Raw genomic sequence first — 22,912 nt, 5'->3', positions numbered from 1 at the left:
AGCGTCATTTTATCTCCTCGGATTATACCTCTACTTCGGGATGTAAACTCCGGGGATCGGCTAATAATCGGATCGAATGGATCCAAGATATTCGTAAATTATCACAATATCCGACAATTCTAGAGCAGAAAAATTACGCGGAAAATGACTCGACTTTTACTTCTCCTAATCTAAAGTAAAGATAAATCATTATATGGCCTCAAAATCAGGACAGAAAAAAATCTAAAAATTTGTCAATTTATTTTAAAGAAAGAATTTTACAGTTTTATCCTAAAATCTAAAATACTTTATGACAAACGGTGTCGGAGGGAGCGGCAAATATTTCACATTTCAAGACGAAAATTTGTCAAAAAATGACTCTTACCACCCACCTCCCGGCCATTTTCAAGATTCATACCTTAACACAAAGATTTTACTGTATACATCGTCAGGAATGGGTTTTACACGGCGCCAATATTTCAAAAAAAGGACCAAGAAACTTTCCCAGGGCAAGCCATTCCACCCGAGATACGCGCCCAGTGTTCATTTGAATAATACGGCAGTTAGTTGTGTTTATGATGCGAAACGTCCGGACAAACTATTACAAATTGCATTCGGTGTCGGTATCACCGGGCCTCGTGCATTCCAGATTTTTCGGCGTTACTCGAGAATTTTAATGAGCCCCGGACTAACCTCCCGAATCAATAGAAGTTAGGGTGACAGCTCCACCGGAAGTGAAGCAGTCATTTCACCATCTCGTCCAACGAAATGGAGGACATCCTGACAGAGATATTCCAGTCATCTCCCGTGGGTACCGTATCGGATGATGTAACCAGTTTCCTCACCCTCCCAGTGGCGTCCCGACGCTCTTTTAGGCGCCACGACGGCTGCCTTTCAACGACACACAACCTCGCCCATGTCCCATCCCTCTCTCACTCCCCCTTTACTCCCCCTGGCTATGTCTGGGAGGTCGATACTCCACTATTCGCGGTCGCCTTTCTGCCGATGCTCTGGAATGTGTACAGACCATCGGGGTTTTATCGAACTCACTCTCACGATTATTCCGGCTTTTTATTCCTAGTCGTTGATATTGCCAAATTTCGGGGCGGCAAGTACCGGTGGAATGAATCGCCCTTGTTTCCGATGGTTTTTTGCATTCCAATGGAGACATTGTATTCTCGGAATTCCAAATTTCCGATTTTTTTATAGAATATCCAATTGACCTCAGGCATCCAACTGAGCTATTGGTAGTTTTATTATATGGGGTAAAAATTAAGTGAATCTAACTAATTAAATATATCATAATTTCAATTATTCAAAGCGCTATTCAAAAATATTATTTTCATGTTGATCAAGTTTAATCACAATATTTGTTGAATCAGATAAGATGATTCATGATTTACTTTTATATGTAGATCGGTAGGATAATTGTTCACAAAAATTTCACTCACCAATAAAAGAAAGTGCTGCATCTTCCAAAATGAAAAATCCGAATTTTTTGCAAGCAGTCCAGAATAAAGTACCAAATTATCGTTTCTGTAACAGAAAAAAAATTAACGGGTTACACAAAATTTATGAATATAATAATAAAGGAGGAGTGTTCACGAAAGCGGTGAATAATTTCCTCGCATGAAAAGGATAATCCCGAGAAATTGAAGAATTTCTTCCACATGAAAATTTTCACGATAGCAGTACAATGTGAAATTACAGTTGAAATAACTTGCTAATGAAAAATGTCACGAGCAGGTCGAAAATCATAATTAATAATTAATTAATGGGAATATCGTTTGTGAATGTAGATCTGTAGTTTACATCCAAAAATTTCATTGAATTCGTAATTAACAATTCTGCAGCGCTTGACCCGTATGTATCTCAATTACGATTTCCCAATAAATATTATTGTATGGAACGTAGAAATGAACTTGTTGCTAATGACACGCTTATTGAACTACCTAAAATAGCCAACGATTTTTTTCCGCGAATTAAACGGTAAATAAATGAAAAACAAAATGAAAAACATGGAGAAAGAAAAACAGAGTTTGTTTACACTGGAAATGGAACAAGGGGAGTTGAAATAACATCAGAAGATCTTTCACCTGACGATAAAAGCCGTTACGGGAAAACCACCATGGGGGATACACCGAGCGCTGTCGCTGCTACTCTTACGGCAAAACTTGGTAACGAAATAAGTATCGCGAAGGAGAGTATAAAAAAATCACGTTAAAAAGTTTTCTCTCGAGTGAACCAGTGGCGTTTAATAAAGTCTTTGGAGAAATCTAAAAGAATAACATATTGAACATCGCCACCAGGGACGAGCCAGTGTTTTAAACTTGTTTAGCTTCAACGTCAATCTTTCACTCTTTCTGCTTCCAAATGGAAGCACTGAAATAGTTATATTTTTTCCTGTTTAACCCATCGTTCAGTGAAATTTTAACAGTCAAATTCCGCACCGAAACCCCTGCGGACCTAAATCACCGATTTTTTTTTTTTAAAGTGCAATAAATTGATCCGGTAAAATTCTCAAAATCACGTGCTCCAAGGACTATATTTTTCGCTTCACCCCGGGTGCAAATAAATATCGAACGAGAAACTAGTTGCTGGGATTTGAACGACTCTTCAACTCCCCGGACCAACGGCTGTAGAGAAGGGCGTGCATTTCACCAAATGGTATTTAGTATTCTGCCTGCGGCACAGGGTGGACTTTGCAGAGTAACTGCAACCACTGTAGTCTGACGGAAGTGCCAAGTAGCTTCTGTGTTGGTTAAGGGGGAAGAGTCGTGTAAGAAAATTGATGCTGGTAGGGGCTGGAGTGGAGAGAGGGGGGTGAGAATGAGCGGGCACGTTACTCTTGGGCAGAGGTGTGAGACCAGGGGGAGTAACGCGCAAACCATCCCCCCCCCCCAACACTATTCTGATGCTGAACCGGTGTGTAAAGTTCCTAGGTACGAGGAAGAGTGTGTCCCGAGGGACAAATTCCATCCCTGCTTTGGTACGACATTTGCAGGTTAACGTGGTAGTAGAGCCACCGGAACGGACCAGCGATTTTAACCTCATCCAAAACGCTTGCCACTGTGATTACTCACAAAACTATTCACATTGCCCATACGAAAACAGGGGGAATAAATTTTTTTTTGACGAGTCAAGTGCATTGATGATGGTGATGCGGAGAAGGTATTTATAGCCGTTTATTTTATCCAACACAATTATATATTTTACACGAGAAAAATTAACTGTTGGATAATTTTCTATCAAATGGGTAGATCATGTTCACCGAATCGTTCGGGAATTTTAGTGATCGGTATAGTCATTTCTACGAATTATTTCGCGATGTGGAGAGGGAAATCGGGGGAAGTGTCGCCGCTGAAAAAAATCTGGGATTAATTGATAATTATCTCGGTTGAAATAGTCTTATATCTGCGAGTGGAATAAGAACTGTCCAGTCCTGTGTGCGTTAAAGCACGAAGGAGACCATTAAAATACTAAACTTCATTAGCCAGACTGGCTTTTCATGTCTCTAAAATAGCTTTCATTTTTATATTTCATTTAACAACCCCAGACAAACTTCTTTGAGGTCAAATTGTCCCTTCGTACAATGGTAACTGTCCAACAAATTGAGGAATGGTGCATTGTAGCTTTCAACGTTTAAACTTTTCACGTAAAAGAATTTTTCAGAGCAGCATAAAACTCGGGATTTATCATGAAAAATCCAGTGATGAAGGGGTCTACGTCAAACTTTTAATTGAATTCAAAATCACAATCATTAAAAATACCATTAAAATCGAGTTCGCAACGTAACGAATTATTCAATACCTCTGCTCTCCTTGTTTTTTACCGATTCACCTACCGTATACTGATAAATATAATTTTCCTCTCGTTACCCACAAGTTTTAGGATTTTAACGGCACTCAGCCGTTGTCTATTTATGTCACGAGACTAACTTATAATTAAACCAGTGCAATTTACGCGCGCGAGAGGAATGCGTTGCTTCGGGAAACAATGAAATCTGTGAAACTCACTAATTAGTGAACTCTACGAAAATATACATTAGCCAAATAAATTCTCCGAAAATTCTAGAATACTATATCAGTTATTGAAATGGTATGTGGAGGGTAGGAGTGCATGAAAATTTGAAATTAAATATTTTTAGGGGGGGAAATAGATGACCTCATTTGTTGATAATCCAAAGTTTCGTAATTTAAAGTTTACGGTTCAAATCTTGTGGGAAAAAAAGCGAAAGTTTTATGCTGACACAATTTGTGGAAAATTCAACGTAATTTAGTATTGAATATTCATGTTGTAAATTAAGATTTACGGGAAAACAACATGAACAGACTTGAAGCACTTGTTTACATAAATAATGTCTCTCTCACATCACAAAACTCCAGAAGTTCATGTGACAACGGGTTATTAAAATTCGTACAGCGAAGCTATTGATATTAATTTTTATAATACTCAAGTGTTTTCCTGTGCTATTTTTTAATCATTGAAACATTAGAAATCGACCACGAAAAGTTGTGAAAAAAGGGAAGGGAAATGCAGAGTAAAACCTTAAAAAAGGCCTTGCAAAATCCATGAATACTGCATTGGCTATTGGAATGAGATCTGCAGAGCGGAGATGTACCGAAAATTGCTGCAGGAAAAAGTAGGTGAAAGAGAAAATTAAGATAAAAAGGGGAAAAAATAAGGTGGAAAAGTGGAAACGAGGAAAGAAAGTACGAGTGGGTGCAGACAAACTAGTGGATCTCGACAGTATATCGACCACGTCCAACCACTCGTTGACGTAGATTCAGATAGAAAAGAGGGAGGAAGTGGGCTGTGTCGACTGCGGTAGCCGGTAAAGTTTTTTCCAATAGACCCAATTAAAACCTCAGCGCACATCATGGATATATTCACTGCAAAGCTGATGAGGGTGATATCAAAAGACTCGACATCTCTCTATTTTTATTTCACATTTGTATTTCGTAAATTATTATTCCAACTGCTCTTTCATTTTTCAATTAATCGGGACTCTATTGTTCGTTGGATGGCAATTTTTTTTTTCATATGCCAACTGGAATGGTTTGGAAAATGATGAGAGTCGCTGGATTATTACGAGGAATAACTTTGCTGAATGGGTTTTGTGATGGAGAGAATATAAAATCAACGGGAATAATGTGGGTATTTTTACGATGAAATTTTGGACAACAGTTTTGTTTAGGATTATATCTCACGCATTTACTCATGAAATATTTTTTTTTCGTTCCATTAATTGTTCGAGATGACAAAAAATCTCAACAATCAGTTCGTGAGTTGTTTAGAAATCTGGATAATATTTTTTTCCATCTGAAATTTACTATTTACTAATAACGTACATTATTTATTTATTTTCAATTATTATTATTCGCGTTCCTGACAATTTTTTTTTCAATTCTCATCCCAGAATTTTTCTAGAAAATTTCCGAGGAGATCTCTTAACTACATCAGTCATTTTTTTCCAACTTTTTCCCCGCACATTGATTTCTTTACGCGAAAATAAAACTACGATAAAACCGTAAATATCTGTTTCCCTGAGATCTCGTTACCTCGCCTCCATCGTTAATCGCACCGCAAACTCAAAAGATAGAGCATAAAAAAAACTTCACGAGTCTCTTCCCATACTTTGTAAACGCTCCTGGGTGAAAAGTAGTTGGTCTTCCCAGTGGTTCAACGGGTTTCGAGTTACCGGGTTGAGGAAAGTTCAAGTTTGTTGAGCCCCAGCGCGACCCGATTCGGATGAAACCCTTGGTGATCTCCCACTGTCTAGGTAATACGGATCTTGGGAGGTTAACAGAGCCTTCAGAATTGGACCTTGGGAATACTCAGTTTCCAGCCTTCGGAGAGTAGAGCAGGAGGGGAGTGACGGGCACTGACTGTTGAAAATTTTGTCTCGATGAGAACTTTGATTATTGGCAAAGTGTCTTGGGCACTGTCTCACTCATTACTCTAATCGATTCTCAAATCTTCCCAATCAGAAATAAATGAGTGGAACGATTACTTTGTTGGGGTAAAACGTGTGGGTAAACTATTTGGTAATTTTCTCGCGCCCAAAAACTAAGAGAATTCCTAATAACAACTTTAAATCAACTGGAATGAAGCAAATCAATTATTCATTTCAATTACTGCCACATTTTCCGTGAAATAATTCGTTTAATTAATTACTCCTGTTAATAAAATTCATGACCTCAGAAAATAAGCAAAGCTAAGTACTAAACGACACCAGCACTGAATCAATTATCTCCTTGTCCATCTTCCCTTCTTTTTTTTTTCTCTCCACCTCCAACGACGGGTGAATAATACCCCGCGTAAATGGGAGCAGAGGAGGTACCGAGTGGAAAACAGTCCCCAAGGATAATTGCCAAGATGCACCAGTGAGCGCAAGGAGAAAAGTGAGTATCACTGGAAGCGAGGTCCAAGTCCACCCAACTGCAGCGAGTTTGAGTTTGAAGGGAGTTGGCCGTTTATGAAGGAGAGAAAAACGAGGGAAAAGTGGAAAAGAAAAAACTCAATGTACCTAAAGATGAGATGGGAAAGTTTGTTGGTAACTTTGCCGAGTGCCGTGCTAATTTCATGGGCTAATAGGAATTGTTCTGTGGCAAGTCACCGTGTACATATTCAATTTTTAATTGCAACTGAATTTCATTTGATGATTATCGGTTGAAGAGAATTCGCTTCGCATCGACGTTTCCTCGAAATTCCGTTGAAATCTGGAATTCCCGATTTCACTCTTTCCCAATACAATAAAACATCCCCCTCTGGAAGCCGCCAATGAATTACTCTCTCCCATAACAATAAATAATTCAAAATTACTCGAATCGAGAAAATACTCCATTTCCCTCTCTCCATCAGTCTCAAAAATTAATTCCCACATCGTTGAATAATGATGATCCTGTTCAATAAACCGACGAGACAGGTACATTGCATAATGCAAGAGTCCCATTGACCCACTCACAAATGTTTTCACACATGGTCACAGAAGTGCTCCACCACTATTGTACATGACGAATCGTGTTCACTCGCCGACTTACAAATCCCACGGCACGTTCACCATTCGCCTGGCAACAAAGCCCCTCACGCAAGGCATATGCCCCCTACATGCATATGCACACATACACACACACACATACCTACGCAGCACATCATACCCAACAAGGTTGAGGGCCAGAAAAAGGTTTTAGCTGTACTGATACACCGCAGTTAATACCTTTGAGATGCACTTTCTATGTGCGAAGCACATCGCTTTGTGTGTGTTGCTTTACGAGGCCATCGTGTGCCAAATGTTAGTACATAACGTAACACTCGTCGTTACATCCCGCGGGATTTTCAACTCGGTCGACCACCGAACGATACATAGAGGCCGTACATACGTCAGTCTTCGTGGATCGTCGTCGCATATCCACGGAATTCATTGCCGCGTGCTGGGGAAAATCCTTAAAAGGGTAGAAAAAAAAAAATTGAAATGTCCGGGAAAAATGGAAAATATTCAGCCGCGATTTTCAGGCGCTACCTCTTATGCTAGCAATGCGCCTTTTTATATCTGTAGTCGGGTGAGAAGAAAGGGGCAGGGGGGAGGGAGGATAAGACGAGATGTTTCCTCACCACTTCGAGAAATGAAAGGTGTGTGCGAACATATTGAAAGGTGGAGAAAATCTCTTGAGATGGGTATTGTACTTTTTGAGATTCCTTTTTATCATCACTCGGGTTTTTCAGGTCTCGGTGAAGTATTTTTTCGGGGATTTAGGAAAAGACAACTGGGGGTTGTACTCGTGTCAGTGGAGATCTGTGCGGAGGGGCAGAGGAAAGGGTTTTTGGAAATTTGAAAGATGACAATTATTATTGTTGAAAAAATATCCTATCGTCGTGGGTTGAGGATACTTTTTATGAAGAATTTACTTAAATCAATCTTCGATGACACTTGAACAATTAGCGCTCTTGGATAAAGCACTAAAGACCACTTTTTAGAAAGCACCGGTTAACAAAAAAGGAAAAAAAATAGCGCTTCAAAAAATTTCGCCTGATTTTTCACAAAGATCCCCATGATGTACAAATAAAAGCCCAGTCGATCCCACCATAACTCGCCTCCAGGAGTTTTTCAACCCCCCGAGGGTTAGATTGCCATGTACGAGAGATGTGGCAATGGGCGGCTGGCAAATGAGGGCAAAAACCTCTACTCCAGCAGAAAAGGTACCACTTCTTCCTCGAGGTTTTCTCTCGCTGAGGCATTAAGGTGTCTTAAATAGGACAGATAAGATCTATCATTTGGTAACGTGGCATCAGGGTCAACAGACACATCAGTGGGTCTTCTATTATTCAGGAGCGCGGAGAGGATTGAAACTAGCGGAACTGGTCTACTATGTCAACATTATTGATTTCACAGGAAAAAAAAAAGTAATTGTATTATGCGGGGGGGAATTGATTTCTCAATGTGTTCGGCAACTTTGGTCGTTCAGAATTTATTAGGTGGTCGATGTTCGAGAGAGGGATGAAGACATTTGATAGGTCATTGGGAAAAGTAAACAAGTAGAGTTGTTCTATCGTTGGAAACTTTTCCATTTCCTTCATTATTTTGATAATTTTTCATAATTTTCTACTCGAGATTTTTTATTATTTGAGGTATCTGCATCAAGCGGGCATTTTGGTTATTAAAGGTTATTATTCCTCCCAACAGTTGACACTCAGAAATTTCATTAATTTTCTTAATGATTTTTCGAAATTTTCTCTTCTCTCTCAATTCAAAATGGTAATAAAAGTTACGGATATTTTTATACCCTAGTTCTTCCAGTGAAAACACTTTGCTAAACATTTTTCATAAATCTTGAATAATTTTAATGAACAATGCATGCAGCAGCTTTTGATTAACAACAGTTACAAACACGAGCTCAATGTATGTGGTGGTTACACCACTCGCCATTGTTAGAAACTCATGCAGCACGTGTCCCGGTCCCTCCCTCAGCTACTGTGACGGCCCCAGCAAAGTCCCGTATGTTGATTACCCACAGTCTGACACAAATTAAATGCCGTTAATAAAGCCGGCTTGGGTATTTTCCGTGGAGCACCCGGGAACCCAGTGGGAGGATACCAAAACCACCTTTGACATTCCAGCTTCCCCTATTGTCCGCGATTATAGAAAACCCCTCGGATATTTCTCACTCGCGGGCTTGAACTCATTTGAAAGTTAGGATTTCGGTAATCACTTTATTCTGGGAGGGGCGGGAATTATAATGACAGTTCCATTGCATTATTCTCTGATTTATTCGTTCATCAGGCCATGTTATCAACTTCTAATGAATAAATTATGAAAATCACCCACAAAGGTGTGCGGTTTTACTAATAATTCTGCTTAGCGTAATTCAAACTCATTAAAAATACTAATCATAATTTTTTTCCTTTTAAGAGCGTGACATAAAATTACATTTAATGAAAGTAATTATATGATGTCAGATTTGATGGAATTTAATGGAATAAGTGAAGTGGTGACGTCAACAGTTTTATTAATTTTTTTTTGAAACGGAAAATTTTTAATTACAAAATCCTCAGAGTTTTACTGGACAAATTCGACAATTATGATATATATCCCAACCCCCACCATGATGAACCAAAGAATTAATAAATAATAAAAACATGTCTTCACCATTGACTCGTTATCGCGTGAGTCGGAGAAGAGGCTCAAGAGTATCTCCCATAATTTTGAATCTGTATGCAGGGAAAGAGTGAAATCCTCAAGCCAATAACGCCCCAGTATTATTATGCAGATTGTGGCGTAACCCATATTAGTTCGTTATCGCGCCTACATCTTGAATAACCTCCGCGCAGTCAAGACCGCCCCCTCTCGCCCTGTGCCTTGTGCACGCGCGTTGATTCCCGCCCCGTTCACTCACTAACAAAGAAATAAATAAAAAAAAAAATGAATAACAGAAAGAATAAGAGGAAAAAGGAAAAATAGGCGTTGTTGGCTTTTACAATGGGGATTCAATTATGCGTTGAGAACGTCATCATTGTGTACCATTTCGTCACGATACGAGAGACTTCTTTGTTGCGTCTCTCGTATGGATATATTTTTATTGTTCCATTTTGTGGACTTCTGCCTTTCATCGTTGTACGAGATTGACGAGGTGGTGTGTTCCACATAAAATCATCATTTGTAATCCTTGATATCCTCATAAATTAACCAGTGGAAAGCATTCCACGGGCAGTGTGGGTCAAAGAACTTGCGTTTATTTGAATTTGAATGCATATTAGGAAATAATTACCGCTTGCAGCCGATTGTGTTGAGAATTTGTTAAATAATTCCTGTTCGTGAGCTATTGCATTCCAGACATCTTGACCGTTCCAGGAATACTTTTTAATGTGTAATTAGACTAATTATTTAATTTGACTTCGAAGACATATTTATAAATTGTGGCTGATCGTTATCAATTTGGTTGAGAACTTTGAAAGTAATTTTCATTCATCATCTACCGTATTTTACTCATTTTAAAAACTCCACAATTTTTTATACCATGTAATTGGGGTAGATATGGTAGTTAACAGAAATCACTACAGACGTAACTGTCCTCTTTCATGTCACGGTGTCACAAAATTTTTGCACATCCCGAATAGATAATTTTTCTTCTTTTTTCTTGAATGGAAATTCCATTTTTCGAATATATCGACTTCACGAAATTCTATTACCGCATATTTGAAAGAATCCTTGTTGAGCGATGCACCAGCTTACATTGAAGATCTCCAATGTAAAATGCAATTCGCCCTCTCTGAAATAGCGTTGTTTGCCCTCTGATTGAGCCATTGTGGAGCGGCCAAATTGACATACGAACTGCGGACGGCCCGGACGGCTTTTGTGTTGGTTCTGCACGTCTCCCCACACCCAAAGCACCCTGTTTAGTTTGACGGGTCGATTCTCAGGACACGGAAATATATGAATAGAAACTTGGACATACCCCTGGTTATGACGTTTTTCGATCAAAATCCTTCTCCCCGAATAGTTCTTTACCCGCGATATCGAATTCTCGTGGAATTACATGTCAAAGTATTTTTCACGATATTTTCACAGCCATTACGAAAAAACGAGCCATGAAAATATCGTAAAGGAAGGGAGGTTTGAGGAAAATTATTCAGAACATCTTGACACATTTTACCCCCTCTAAAACTTGATCTCGGCACCTTTTACTATTCTTTCCCCTTTGAATATTTATTAATCATAAAATTGTCCAATTTTAATAAATGATATGATCATATTATAATTCTTGTACCAATCGAATATTATTTCAGTCATAATTTAGCACAAAAATTGGAAAATTTATATTGCACCCTTTTCCTCGGTGAGCGCTTGAAGTCTCCAAGGGAGGAGAGGACTTCGTGGATAATGCAGGATCCTTCGATTCGTTTGGTAATTTTTTTCGGATTTTTTTCGACTGTGGAACCATCGGATAAGATGAGAACTAGAGGTTCTCGGTTACTTGAACCCACCCTGTGTCCCTGTTCTGCAGGTTCTCTGCTCCCCTGGGAGAGTGCAGAGTCACTATCATAACGGCGTTTTCTCTCGGATGCAGTTGGAATACATAGCGCGTCTACGGGAGTTATACAGAATGCCAGAGTGCACGGAAAAGTGGGAGGGCAGGGGGTAGGTGTTGCACGTGCTGGGTGGCTTTCTATTCACTGAGTTTATCGAACGAACGAACTATCCTGAGAGTATTATGGTAGAGAGGCCTGGATACATAATCGATAGGTAGAGAAAACTATCCGAGAGCGTAAAAAAAAATGGACTTTAATTTTTTATTTATTTTCTTGGATATATTTGTCGGCTTTTTTGTTGAGACGGAAGTCTTGCGACGAATGAAGGCATCATATTATCCTCGGTGGTAACAAAAATATATATATATATATATTGACGTCAAAAATTTTCCACTTCCCTCGATAATCTCACCTCATAAACTTTACACTTTTACGACAAATTTATTGTTCTTCCGAGCGAAACCCCTTCCAAAGAAAACATTGAAAAATCCAAGAACCCGGATTAATTCCCAGGTGTCACCCCAAAAAACTCTGCCTGCGATCAGTTCGAGGGGATTAGGGGGAAAAAAATTGTCCTTAGTGTCCCAAAAATACCGCTGGGTGAGCGATGCCGGGTATTAACATGTCATGGTTAAAATTAAACTCAGTCAGTTAAATTGTCACTGGATCACCATCTCATCAACACCCAATACCAGGAAACTTCCATCACTGAGTTTTGAGTAAACAAGTGTAAATTGTATTTTCCAATTTAGGGATAGAGTGCAATTAGTACTCGATCCCCAAAATAAACTTTGATGTACGATAATTTTTGCTGGTTGAAATACCGAAAAGCTCTTTCGATTTATCCTCCACAGATTCTCCCCAGGATTTTTGAACGATATTTCAGAAGTAAATATTTTTCTTCGCGTATAGGAAAACTAGATTGAGAAAAATGACTTTTTCCAAATCTACTAACCAATAATTCATAAACAACTGGTTCATGCAACGTCGATCTCATCTGGCTTAGCCTTCTGTTCTCCCTCTGAATAGCTCGCATCCCCTTTCGAAACTGAGAAAAAAAAATCAAGTTCAATGTTTACTCCCCGAACAGCACACCGGAAAAATGTCGAATGGCATTCAGGTTGCATCGAATGCCAAAAGCTTTCGCGTCACTGCAGCAAGTGGGTGAAATGTCTCCCCTCAACGTACCTTTTGCTGCAACGCTCAATACCCCATGTTTCTGCTCTACATATCAACGAGTCACTCCACCGAAAAAAAAAAATTCAAATAAAACACTGCACCAACATTTTCCAGCGTTAGTATTATTGCTAGATTCGACACAGAGATGATGGCTAGTAACGATGTTGTAAAAATTATCGTACAGATTTTTTGTTGAGAGGTCAATAGAGATATGAAAAAAAAAATTCGGGGGTAATTGGTTGCGATGGAGTTCTCTCGCATGTGGGTGTATTCAGAGATTTTTTTTATCCGATTGAATGACATAAAAAATTCCCTCCCTTCGATTTCGGGAAAACGCATTGAACTGATGGATTCAATGTTTTTCAATTATTCGTTATGACAAAGGGACGAAAAATGAATAGAACGATGACAATTCCCTCAGCATTTCAAATTTCTCCCTCCAGTTACTATGGAAATTATCGGAAAATTACTTTCTATTGGAGATTATGTGAATAGTTTCAAAATTATTACCGAATATATTTCTTTCCGTAAACGCGAGAAGATAAGCACATCCTCTCATTTCAGCCTCTAAAATTATGCTTACAGCACAATCCACGACTCCAGACCCTCATTTTCCCCCTCGTTGACACAAAAAAAACCTTAAACTTTCGCCCCCAAACCCACACACATAAACTCACCCACCGCCAAATATCCGAGAATTCCCTGGAGAAGTCGTTTCCCTCTCTCGGTTCATATCTTCCTACTCAACGAGTCTTGAATTTTTCACCGACTGATCTTGTCACATCCGAGTGGTTACTATTCCCAATCGTGCGACGTCGAAATAAATAAATAAAACCTGTCAACGGGAATATGTCATTTCCTACCGTAACGCCCGACAGGGACAGGGAAAATCGAAGGTAAAGTACATAGGGAGGAGGGGACAGTAAATCTTCCAGGAATAAGTGCGACACCGAGCAAAGTGTTGTCCCGCGGGCATCGCGCACCTCTCACACCTCTTGTGGCCGAAACTTATCCGGTCAGAGGGCATTGGTCATTGGACACGTTTTACCGCCTTTATCTAGATGTATCCCACAAGTTTGGGGAGGGATAGAACGTCAGTTGTCAGTTTCTACGACAATTGAGTTTTTTTTTGCAGCGTTGAAAAAAATTGATATTTCATTCACATTTGTCTTTAATTTTTTAAAGAGACGTTTAGTACACCATAGTCGATAGTGGAAATCGATTGATTGAAGTTATATACAGAGATAAATAGATCATTTGAATTGACAAAAAGTCCTCGTGCTCAGGGATTTTTTACCGAATTTATTTATTCCAAATATTTCCCCGGAGAATCTTTTCTAGTTCTCTCTAATTTTCGATTTTCTTGATTATCCCCCGGCGAACCCCAAATCACTCATAAATGTAAATGCAATGACCTCACAGTAATATAGGAATCGACATAATTTTCTAACCCAGAAAATCCCCCTCTATTATTACAACCCGTTTGTCTCAGCCGTAGAGAATATTACATTCCCATTTTTCCTTGAACTTTCTGGCATCGTGATATGACGGGAAATGAAAATTCTGTTTTAAGAGCATTCAACGTCAGTTTGTGAGCTGGAAGAAAAAATCTAGGAGGGTGATGCCTTCCGGCAACTTATCAAAAAGCATTGCTCTACAAATATTGAATTCTTCTTATTCCACCGCATGCTTATTTGACATCTCCTTTATTTCCTCATCGTGCTTTTATTCCTCCTTTTCACTGGTTCTTTTTGCGGTGAAATCGCTTTGTCTAAACAGCTTACCTCGAGTCTTTACGCATCTCAAGATTTTTCCATGACTCACTTCATTCGAAATTCCAACCGAGTGCCCTGAGAATTCTGATTTCTCGTTACATACGTGACAGACGGGGGTAAAAATAAATAGAGGGTAATTTTATTTCAAATCCTGTTTGTCATTTTCGTTTCTCGCTTGTTCAAATAGTCGTCGAAAATGTCCTTTGTGGTTTTATCATGCAGCAAATATTTTTTCTTCGTCGAATTCAACACTACGAACCGTGAACACTCGAAGAATTTTTGTCTCCATCATTCTATCATTCCATCAATGAAATAAATAAGTTTAGGGATATTTTTAAGGAGAATAATGCCCAGTTAACTTGAAAATTCCAGTAGAGGTTTTTATCCATTTCTATCCATAGGTATTCCATTATTATGGGTAGTTCTTATAAAGAAATTCGACTCTCACTAACAAGTACTGCCTGTAACTCCTGAAATCGCTGTAAATATTTCCCAATACCATGGACCATACCGTTCCCATCAACTCCTGTGATGTGACAGAAAACTACGTACTTTAAAGGAAAGGGCCCCATAGAGTGTCCATATGACACGGCAGAACGCTAAACATGCAGATTCACCACTGCTTACTGTGGAACATATGGTTATTCGCTCCCGGGGATACATTCAATATCTCCACGTGACCCATAACTCGGGTGATATATCATGAAGCGAGAGTACTTCGGTAAACTATCAATATTTACGTTATATTCATTAACACAGAGTGACGAATGCGCCAGCAGATGATGGTATTTATATTTTAACGGTGAAAATAAAACATCTGCGCAGAGAAATTGACGGTACATTGTTACTCCGCGCATGATAATAATTCGTAAAAAGTGGAGAATACCGTATATTCTGAAAATTAGTCTATCTTGCGATTTATTCACCTAAAATAATAATCTTTCATAAATTCTCTCAGAGATATATATATATATTTTGTTTATAAATCATCTGCATCGCTGAATAAAGCAATATTTAAATGAAACAAGAATATCATTTCCACAATCGCTGGAAAGTTCAACGACAGAGCAATACGACACAGTGAACATATATATCGTCCAGTTAAAACTTTACACTCTCGTAAAATAGACGACTGGGGTCAGCCGTAGTTCCTCCCTTCGTCGTATGACTCCGGGTATGAATGCACTGAGTATACGACGATTATAGCATCACGGCTGTATGCCATATCACATCTATCTGAAATATACTCCTGAAAATATAACCACATGGGTGTTGAATTCCGTCCTCACTCGAGATTTGTCGAATTTCAGTGACATTTTAAAGGGGTCGAGTTTCGAATATTCATGGGCATTTACAACGCATTCTCACTTTTCGTATAGCAATGATAGACTTTAAATAGAAATTCAAATGTCACTCTCGATATCCATCGACAGGGAGTTGATGAAATTGGTTTCTGTTTATAGAATTTTCATCGTTGTATGGGCCTATTGAATAATCATTCCTTGAAGGTTCAGGGAAACTTGAAATTTCTTTGATTTAATTGTACTCTTTTGCGCCAAATTCATGATCCTTCGCGGGGGAAAATCCAGAGATTTTCAGAGATTTGTTGAATTATTGCAAAACGAACATACCTTTCCTCTACACAATTCCCTGAATATTTAACGTTGTTGATAAAGAGTTATGAAAATCTACTGCGCATATCATCCGAGGAGGATGCCAAAACGTTTGACCTCGTTTCAGCAATCCTCGGGGATGAAAAAGAATGAGGGGAAGAATCAAGTTGGTAGAGAGGAGCGCATGAATTTACCTCCAGGGTAGTACGTCCTCCCGGCTGACGTCGATCGTGGGATAATCGGGTGTTTGAAAATACCCCACCTCGTCTCCAGCGCAGCGCTGAATACCCCGGGATCAGCATGAATGATTTCCTCCATCTTTCACCCCTCCAAGATGTTGTTTTACCGGTGATTCTGATAAATATGAGGTATTGACAGCGTATCGCGCGGTTTCATCAGTCGTCAGGGAGAAATGAAAAATTTTCGCGCCGGTAAAACAAATTCAAAAAATATTTTTCAAGAGGTTTTCGGTGGAGAGAGACTCGAAGTAGTATGTTATTCTTGAAAAAATATTTCTTCGAGAGTCAAAAATTTGATTTTCTCTCAATTGTGGCCAATTGCAAAAAAAAACCTCCCTCTAATGAATGGGGAGAAATTACTACCTGCGACACGGAGCGTTTTGAGGCTCATCCGCCGCTCAAACCGGGCCGTTATTTTTTTATTATATTGATCGGACACGCAATTATTTCTTTTAAACCCGCTACACGATTTTACGCTTTACTCCTCGCTCACGGGGGTATAATTTGTTTGGTTTTTTTCTCTCCTCTTTATTACGAGGGAATGTTACCATTAATTATCCCGTGTAAATACGGCGGTAAAAACGCGCGGATAGGATGAAAAAAATTCTAGTTCATTGTTGTGGCTACTGACTTTTTACGAACATTTAGCGCCAGGATGGCCAGGGGGTGGGAGAGTTGAAAAAGAAGGAAAAAATTGGGAGATAAATTGAGGGGAAAACGGCTGGAACGGAAAGTGAGTAGGTGTTGCTGGGTTATTGTGGGTTAATTACTCGCATAAAATTGTTATCCGGACAAAGGGATGATGAATTTCATGGAAAATTGATATTTCAAGAGAATTGATAACCATGAACTGCCAAAAATCACTGGGATCGTCCCGAAAACTAGAAAATTTATTTTTTTTATTACGTTCACCACGGATTCATCAACAACAATCAGTGAAAATATTTCCCATTACATCAATTCGATAGCTACGATTAGCCAACATTGACCTCTTCACACGCCAATCATCAATTTGATTTTTTTCTCCACCACCCGTCATTCAATTCACCCGTCGACTGACATGTTTCCATCCTCTGACCAACGGACTCATTATGAAAACGTCAATACTCGATTGACGAAATTAACGTTCCACATTCATTCGTGTCTAAAAATATACGCCCCTCTTAAACCGTTATTACTCCCACTACCCAATACAAACGATAAATTTTTAATTGCACATGTGGGATTTGAATTTATCCGTTCAAACATTGACTCACAGATTCATCTGCTGGGGAGTAAAAATTCTCGAAAATCCACGATAATTACTGCAGTACCCGGATCTTTCGAAAAAATCAATGTCTGTTTATTTTTCATTCCCGTTCAAAGAAATTTATCGGATACCAAGTACCGGCGTTCACTCTCTGATCAATTGATTCAGTGAATAATTATGCGAGATCAAACAAAAATTCATCATGAGAAAATATGAGAAAACATCCCCTCGAGCCCATCACAGTTCTTTGAGTTTCATGTGATGAGCGCTCATGGGCCGGTGTTTACATCGAAAATAAACGGTTCTAGAGCTGACTTTGAGCCCAGTTCCGGAAAGCCGATCGGAAAAAGGACCCCCTAAATACACCATGGTAAAATAAGCGGTTAATCTCCACTATGTGGTGCTTCCATAAACTCAACGGGCTCCAGTTGAATCGCTTTTTCAAGTGAAAAGAAAAGATGAATGTTGCCGCCCTAAAGGGATTATGCCGAGTGGCATCAGGTCAGTTGTATCTCCAGTGATGGTGTTCAGAGTCGTTACAACTGGTATTTTACGGACATAGCGGTGACCAACAATCGTCGAGTACCGGGCTTTGATGTCAATCGATGAGATAATGGACACGAATTGAACGCGTATCGGTTGAATAACTCTTGAACGTTCTCTCATTAGGGGAAGATTACAGAAATGAAATTACCAAGCATTTACATAGTCAGATCGTTCCAAGTTTGAAGGATTATTTATAAAAAAAATTGTTTGAATTTTTTAAAGTGATGGACTCTCGGTAATAATTCCCGATGATTTTATCACATTAATAATAGTAATTTATGGGCGAACAGAAGGGTTGAGGAAAAATTACGTGACTCAAATACACGTCCGGAATATTGAAGAACTTGTCTTTTTACTTCATAAATTTCCGATACAACAATAACTCTTATTTTTATTGACTAGAATTGATATCTTCTCTCGATTATTTCTATTTTTCAATAGAATGGTCTGGTGTCACGAGAATTCACGCCTTCCGTGGCACGAAGTGACGGGTTAAGAGGCGACGGGAGAAAGATAAAACGCAGAAGAGGCGAGATCCTCTCGAGACGATCGCGAGGTGACGGCCAGTTTCCCGTGTATATCGATAAACGATAAGAGTTCATTGTTTACATTTTCCTTCGGTAAAAGGTGACCCTCTCAAATAGACTTATCAAATTCCCTCCGCGTAATCATAACCGCAATGTTGTCACTCTCTCCGGGCGATTTCCATGACTTTGGAAAGTTTAGTAACTCTGGAGGGCAATATCGTCTAGGGGCAAATTACGAAATGAGCCTTCACTATAGCATAGTGTTGGCATAATTTTTCTCCAATGTCCTCGAACAATTCACCCCCATTTGGTAATTTTTCCCTGAACGAGACTTTGCTCCCGAATCGCCAAACTTTTCGGATGATTTTTCTAAAAAAATTTTATACGGAAAAAAACTTCTGCAATCTCAAGTGGAAAAATTTAAATTTTCCAGTCACTCATTCACATGGAAATTCAAAACAATTTTCTCAAATTTTCCATTCACGAATATTTCATTCAATTAAAAATTCAATTCAACCCTTCAATGATCATCCCTCACACTGGGGTAATAACTACCACCATTTCGTGACCGGTTTCCTCCACTCTGCATAAATGATGGATCAACACCCCCTTGGCCAACCACTGGGCCATGTTATTACTTCCTAGTTTCCCCTGGTAATTTCAATCGCCGAGTTATCGTGGAAATCTCTCCACCTGACTTCTTTACACGTTTCACGATCTCTCTCTCTTCCTCTCTCTCTCTCTTCTCTCTCATTCCATCGCATATGCAACTCAGGCCAACTTTAGGTATCCCGATGTACCCCACGATGCAATTAATTCGCTCCAACTGCACCGAGCGTGTAACATGGGGGTAACATATACCATCGCAAAACACCTCTGCTGGGCCGCCTACTTACCTCTGGCCCACCCGCAGTGGACCTTCACCTTCCTTGGTGCACTGGAGGACGCCAAATGGGCTACCGTGACGCGCTAAATTGCTGCCCATCTTCGGATGCACCGTTTCTCATTTCGCTTGAAAGTCATACGCACAGTGAGATATTTGCGCTGTGAAAAAACCAATAAAAATCATCAAAAAAAATTCAATAAAAACGTGAGTCGGATCTGAATTAGTACGAATCGTCGCGCGAATTTAATCACTCGTTGGATGACACACAGGGGTTTAGAAAAAAACTATAAATAGAGTATAAGCCATGAAAAGCTGAAAAAAAGTTGAACCAAAAAGCAATTGGAATTTGAAAAAAAAATTGTGTAGCAGATGGTCTATGATTTCACGAAAAAAAGAGCTGACGATACCCGAGAAATTGGAAAAATAATTAGGTAACGATTGCCACCTGTCTTCACAGCCCCAGGGTTCTTACAGTCTCATCCCCTCGTTACGATATCCATGAACGTGCGAAACTGGCACACAGTACGGAGGGACAATGAAAATTGTGATTGCAATTCGAGGTGTGACTCCTCCTACTAATTAGGATTGTTTTACCGCTCACGCTTCGGGATCGTTTCAGTATTATATTCTTCAGTTTCAATTTGTTATGTTAGATACCACTTCATCAGTTTATTACATCAGAACGTCTTTTATTCAGTCCAGTAACTGTTTCGTGAAGAAACTCTATAATTGGAGTGAACTTCGCCATTTATTTTTCACTTGAATATCCTGTTGGTGAATTTTAATTGACCCAATTTAACGTGGACTCCACAGAATATTATTAAAAAAACAAACGAATTAAATAACTCGAACTTTAGTCAAAAATGATCGGTTCATTTTTCATTACATTTCATTAGAAATTATCCATCTGGTCGTTGTCTCGAGAGCGAAAAAAATATGAGATTTGGATGGAAGTAAATTAGTTTGATAGAATATCCTCTTCGTTGGTGATCTATTTATCCCATCAATTCCACGAGTGATGACTGAATATGGCAAATGGAATTGTATTGGCAGTGATTGAAAGGGGCCCTATTCAATGAAATTAATTCAAGTGTTAACTGTAGCATCGAAAAATCACCCATTCATTCTCAATATTCCCACTGAATATAAATTGTCTTTTATGAGCTTCGATTCAATTTCTGTGGACTCTCTCTACTCGGCATTTTATTCAACAACGAGTGTAGCCGGAAATTCCCCCAAAAGTATTAAATATTTTCATCAATTTTCTCCTAAACTGCCATTTCCCTCAGAATCCAATTGAAATCTCAACGTGTTTTTCCCTTCCACTCGTTAAATTTTTCACTTTTTGCCAACAAAAAAAATTGAAAAAGCGTCATTTTCAAGATACACCCTTATCACTTTAATTAGAAAATATCCTTTGACAATTACGACCCCCTCGACGAATAAGAAAATTAATTAAACCACGAGGTAGTAAAAAAATTGAAGAGCTCTTCATTAAAAATAAATGAAAATAGGATGGAACGATACACTTCCGTTATTTTAAGATCACTCAATTCTCAATGAGACAGGTGACCCAGGAGATTTTTTCCCAACGACTCCTGAAACTCCTCAGCGTCATGGGTGCCCTAGCCTGCCAAGTGGTGCGCGCCAATGTGCGGTCCTTTTGACCCCCAAGGAGGCACCGAAAGAACATTTTTACCGAGATAATTCCGAGAGGAACAGGTACGTCAGGTAAATTCAGACGACGGGAGAGTCAACAAAAGGACAGCTTTGACAATGGGGAAAGGGGGGAGGAGGGAGGGCGCGACGTTCACCACAAGGGGCGCCTCCAGACACTTCTTATTCTCAATGACCCACGCTAAATTGACTAGCAATAAATGCCTGGGAATGGGTGACCCAAGCAGCAGGTTTATCTTTTACCAGTGAAACGAGAAGGTGAGAAATACCTCGTGGATTGGACCTCGAGGAAACTGTCCTCTTGTTCTGGTCTATTCTATTCTAGTATTTTTTTTTACCTCGAGATCTATTTCTACGTCTCAACCTTTCTCTCAGCGCCCCCGTATGAGAAACGCTTCACTTTACGCCCGAGGGAGAGCACTCGAGACAAGAAAGAAAATTACTTCTCGAAATTCCATTTTACGGTGACGTTTTTTGGTCGCCTTATTTCAGGGCGGGGGAGGGTTTATCGTGATTTTTTTTTTGGGTGAGTCAATGGACCGAGCTGGAGTCAGCATAGAGAGTGCCGAAATGCGGAAGTTGGGAGAAGTGGTGAGGGAACATAACGGGATTCCGCGGGTAAAGCTGGAGATGGGGTGAAGTTGCAGTGCTGGAAATTTTTTTTCCAAATTACAAGTGAAAGTCTGGAAGTTTTTATCAATTATTTAGAAAAAATTTTTTAGCGCTGTGAAACCCCTATGGGTTGACTATATTCAATTAAACAAATGGTTCTTTTGAGTTGAGGAAGGGTGGGCTAAAAGAAAATGATCAGAGAGTGAAATTCAGATGATCAAAATATCTTCTATTGAATTCGTAAATTGGTAAACATTCTAGAAATCCACTTATTAGTCATCTCCATCTCTCGACTCACCCCACCAACCCCCGTCGTTCCATTTTGTGGATTCTAGTCTATTCCAACCCGTGTGTGTCACCCCAGCATGAGAATCATTATTATCCGAGCACGCCTTCCCAAGCGCCGCAAGGAGGACTTATCGAGAGGCGTGAGTGGAATTGAGAGCATTAGAGTTGACGTGTCGTCAAACCATCGTCTCAGACTCTATCCGAAGATAGAGGTAAAAGTATCGCCAGGTTAAATCCGCCTGAATTCCGTGAAAATCACCACGAGCTCCAATTACTCATACGTATAAAAATTGTTGAACAATATGAAATCAATTTAATTTAGTTGTTGACCAACAAAAAATTAAAAAAACGACCAACCAGTGTAACAGAAATTTCAATGGTAATTTCAATTACAAGAGAATTCACAATGAAATTAGATTAACAGTAACAATAAACTCTGCAGATTAAATTAGAATTGATCGTTAGGTTTTACTATGTGAAATCGTAAGTAATACTAATAGTAGTAACAGTGTTGTCATTAACATTGTGAGGGAATTTTCACTTTAATGGAGTAGTTGAAGCTGCCATTTTTATTGTTACCGTCACCATTGTTTTATGAAAATTCCTTGCAATTGGATTTATAATTGAAAGCTCTCTCAACACAAGTCTCCAACTAAATTCTTTTTTCAATCATCAGGTCATTGTGTCGGTAAATTTTACTGTCCCAGAAACAAATTGTTGCTAAGAAATAATTTAATTCTATTAATGTCTTGAAGGACAAATCTCACTTGCCTCTACAGAATAGGTTTTAAACAAATACATAAGAATTATAATTCA

At 39.2% G+C, this 22,912-nt stretch overlaps 2 protein-coding genes across 5 annotated transcripts in view; one reads left to right on the top strand and one right to left on the bottom strand.

Annotated features, from left to right (window-relative positions):
- The window catches only part of LOC135173056 (peptidyl-alpha-hydroxyglycine alpha-amidating lyase 1-like), a 122,137-nt gene that overhangs the window by 79,008 nt on the left and 20,217 nt on the right, over window positions 1-22,912 (top strand). The window lies entirely within an intron of this gene.
- The window catches only part of LOC135173041 (protein madd-4), an 85,898-nt gene that overhangs the window by 59,761 nt on the left and 3,225 nt on the right, over window positions 1-22,912 (bottom strand). For 3 of the 4 annotated variants that reach the window (XM_064139621.1, XM_064139622.1, XM_064139623.1), the window contains exons 2-3: window positions 19,530-19,677; window positions 1,431-1,515 (exon numbers count right to left, since the gene is read on the bottom strand). In XM_064139621.1, coding sequence (XP_063995691.1) covers window positions 1,431-1,515; window positions 19,530-19,618 — 174 coding nt within the window. In that variant the 5' untranslated portion in view covers window positions 19,619-19,677. The remainder of the gene's footprint in view (window positions 1-1,430; window positions 1,516-19,529; window positions 19,678-22,912) is intronic. The other variant, XM_064139624.1, reaches the window with a different exon arrangement.

Source organism: Diachasmimorpha longicaudata, chromosome 2 (assembly GCF_034640455.1).
Source record: "Diachasmimorpha longicaudata isolate KC_UGA_2023 chromosome 2, iyDiaLong2, whole genome shotgun sequence".
Taxonomy (NCBI): Eukaryota; Metazoa; Arthropoda; class Insecta; order Hymenoptera; family Braconidae; genus Diachasmimorpha; species Diachasmimorpha longicaudata.
This window is presented reverse-complemented; position numbering and strand designations above follow the sequence as displayed.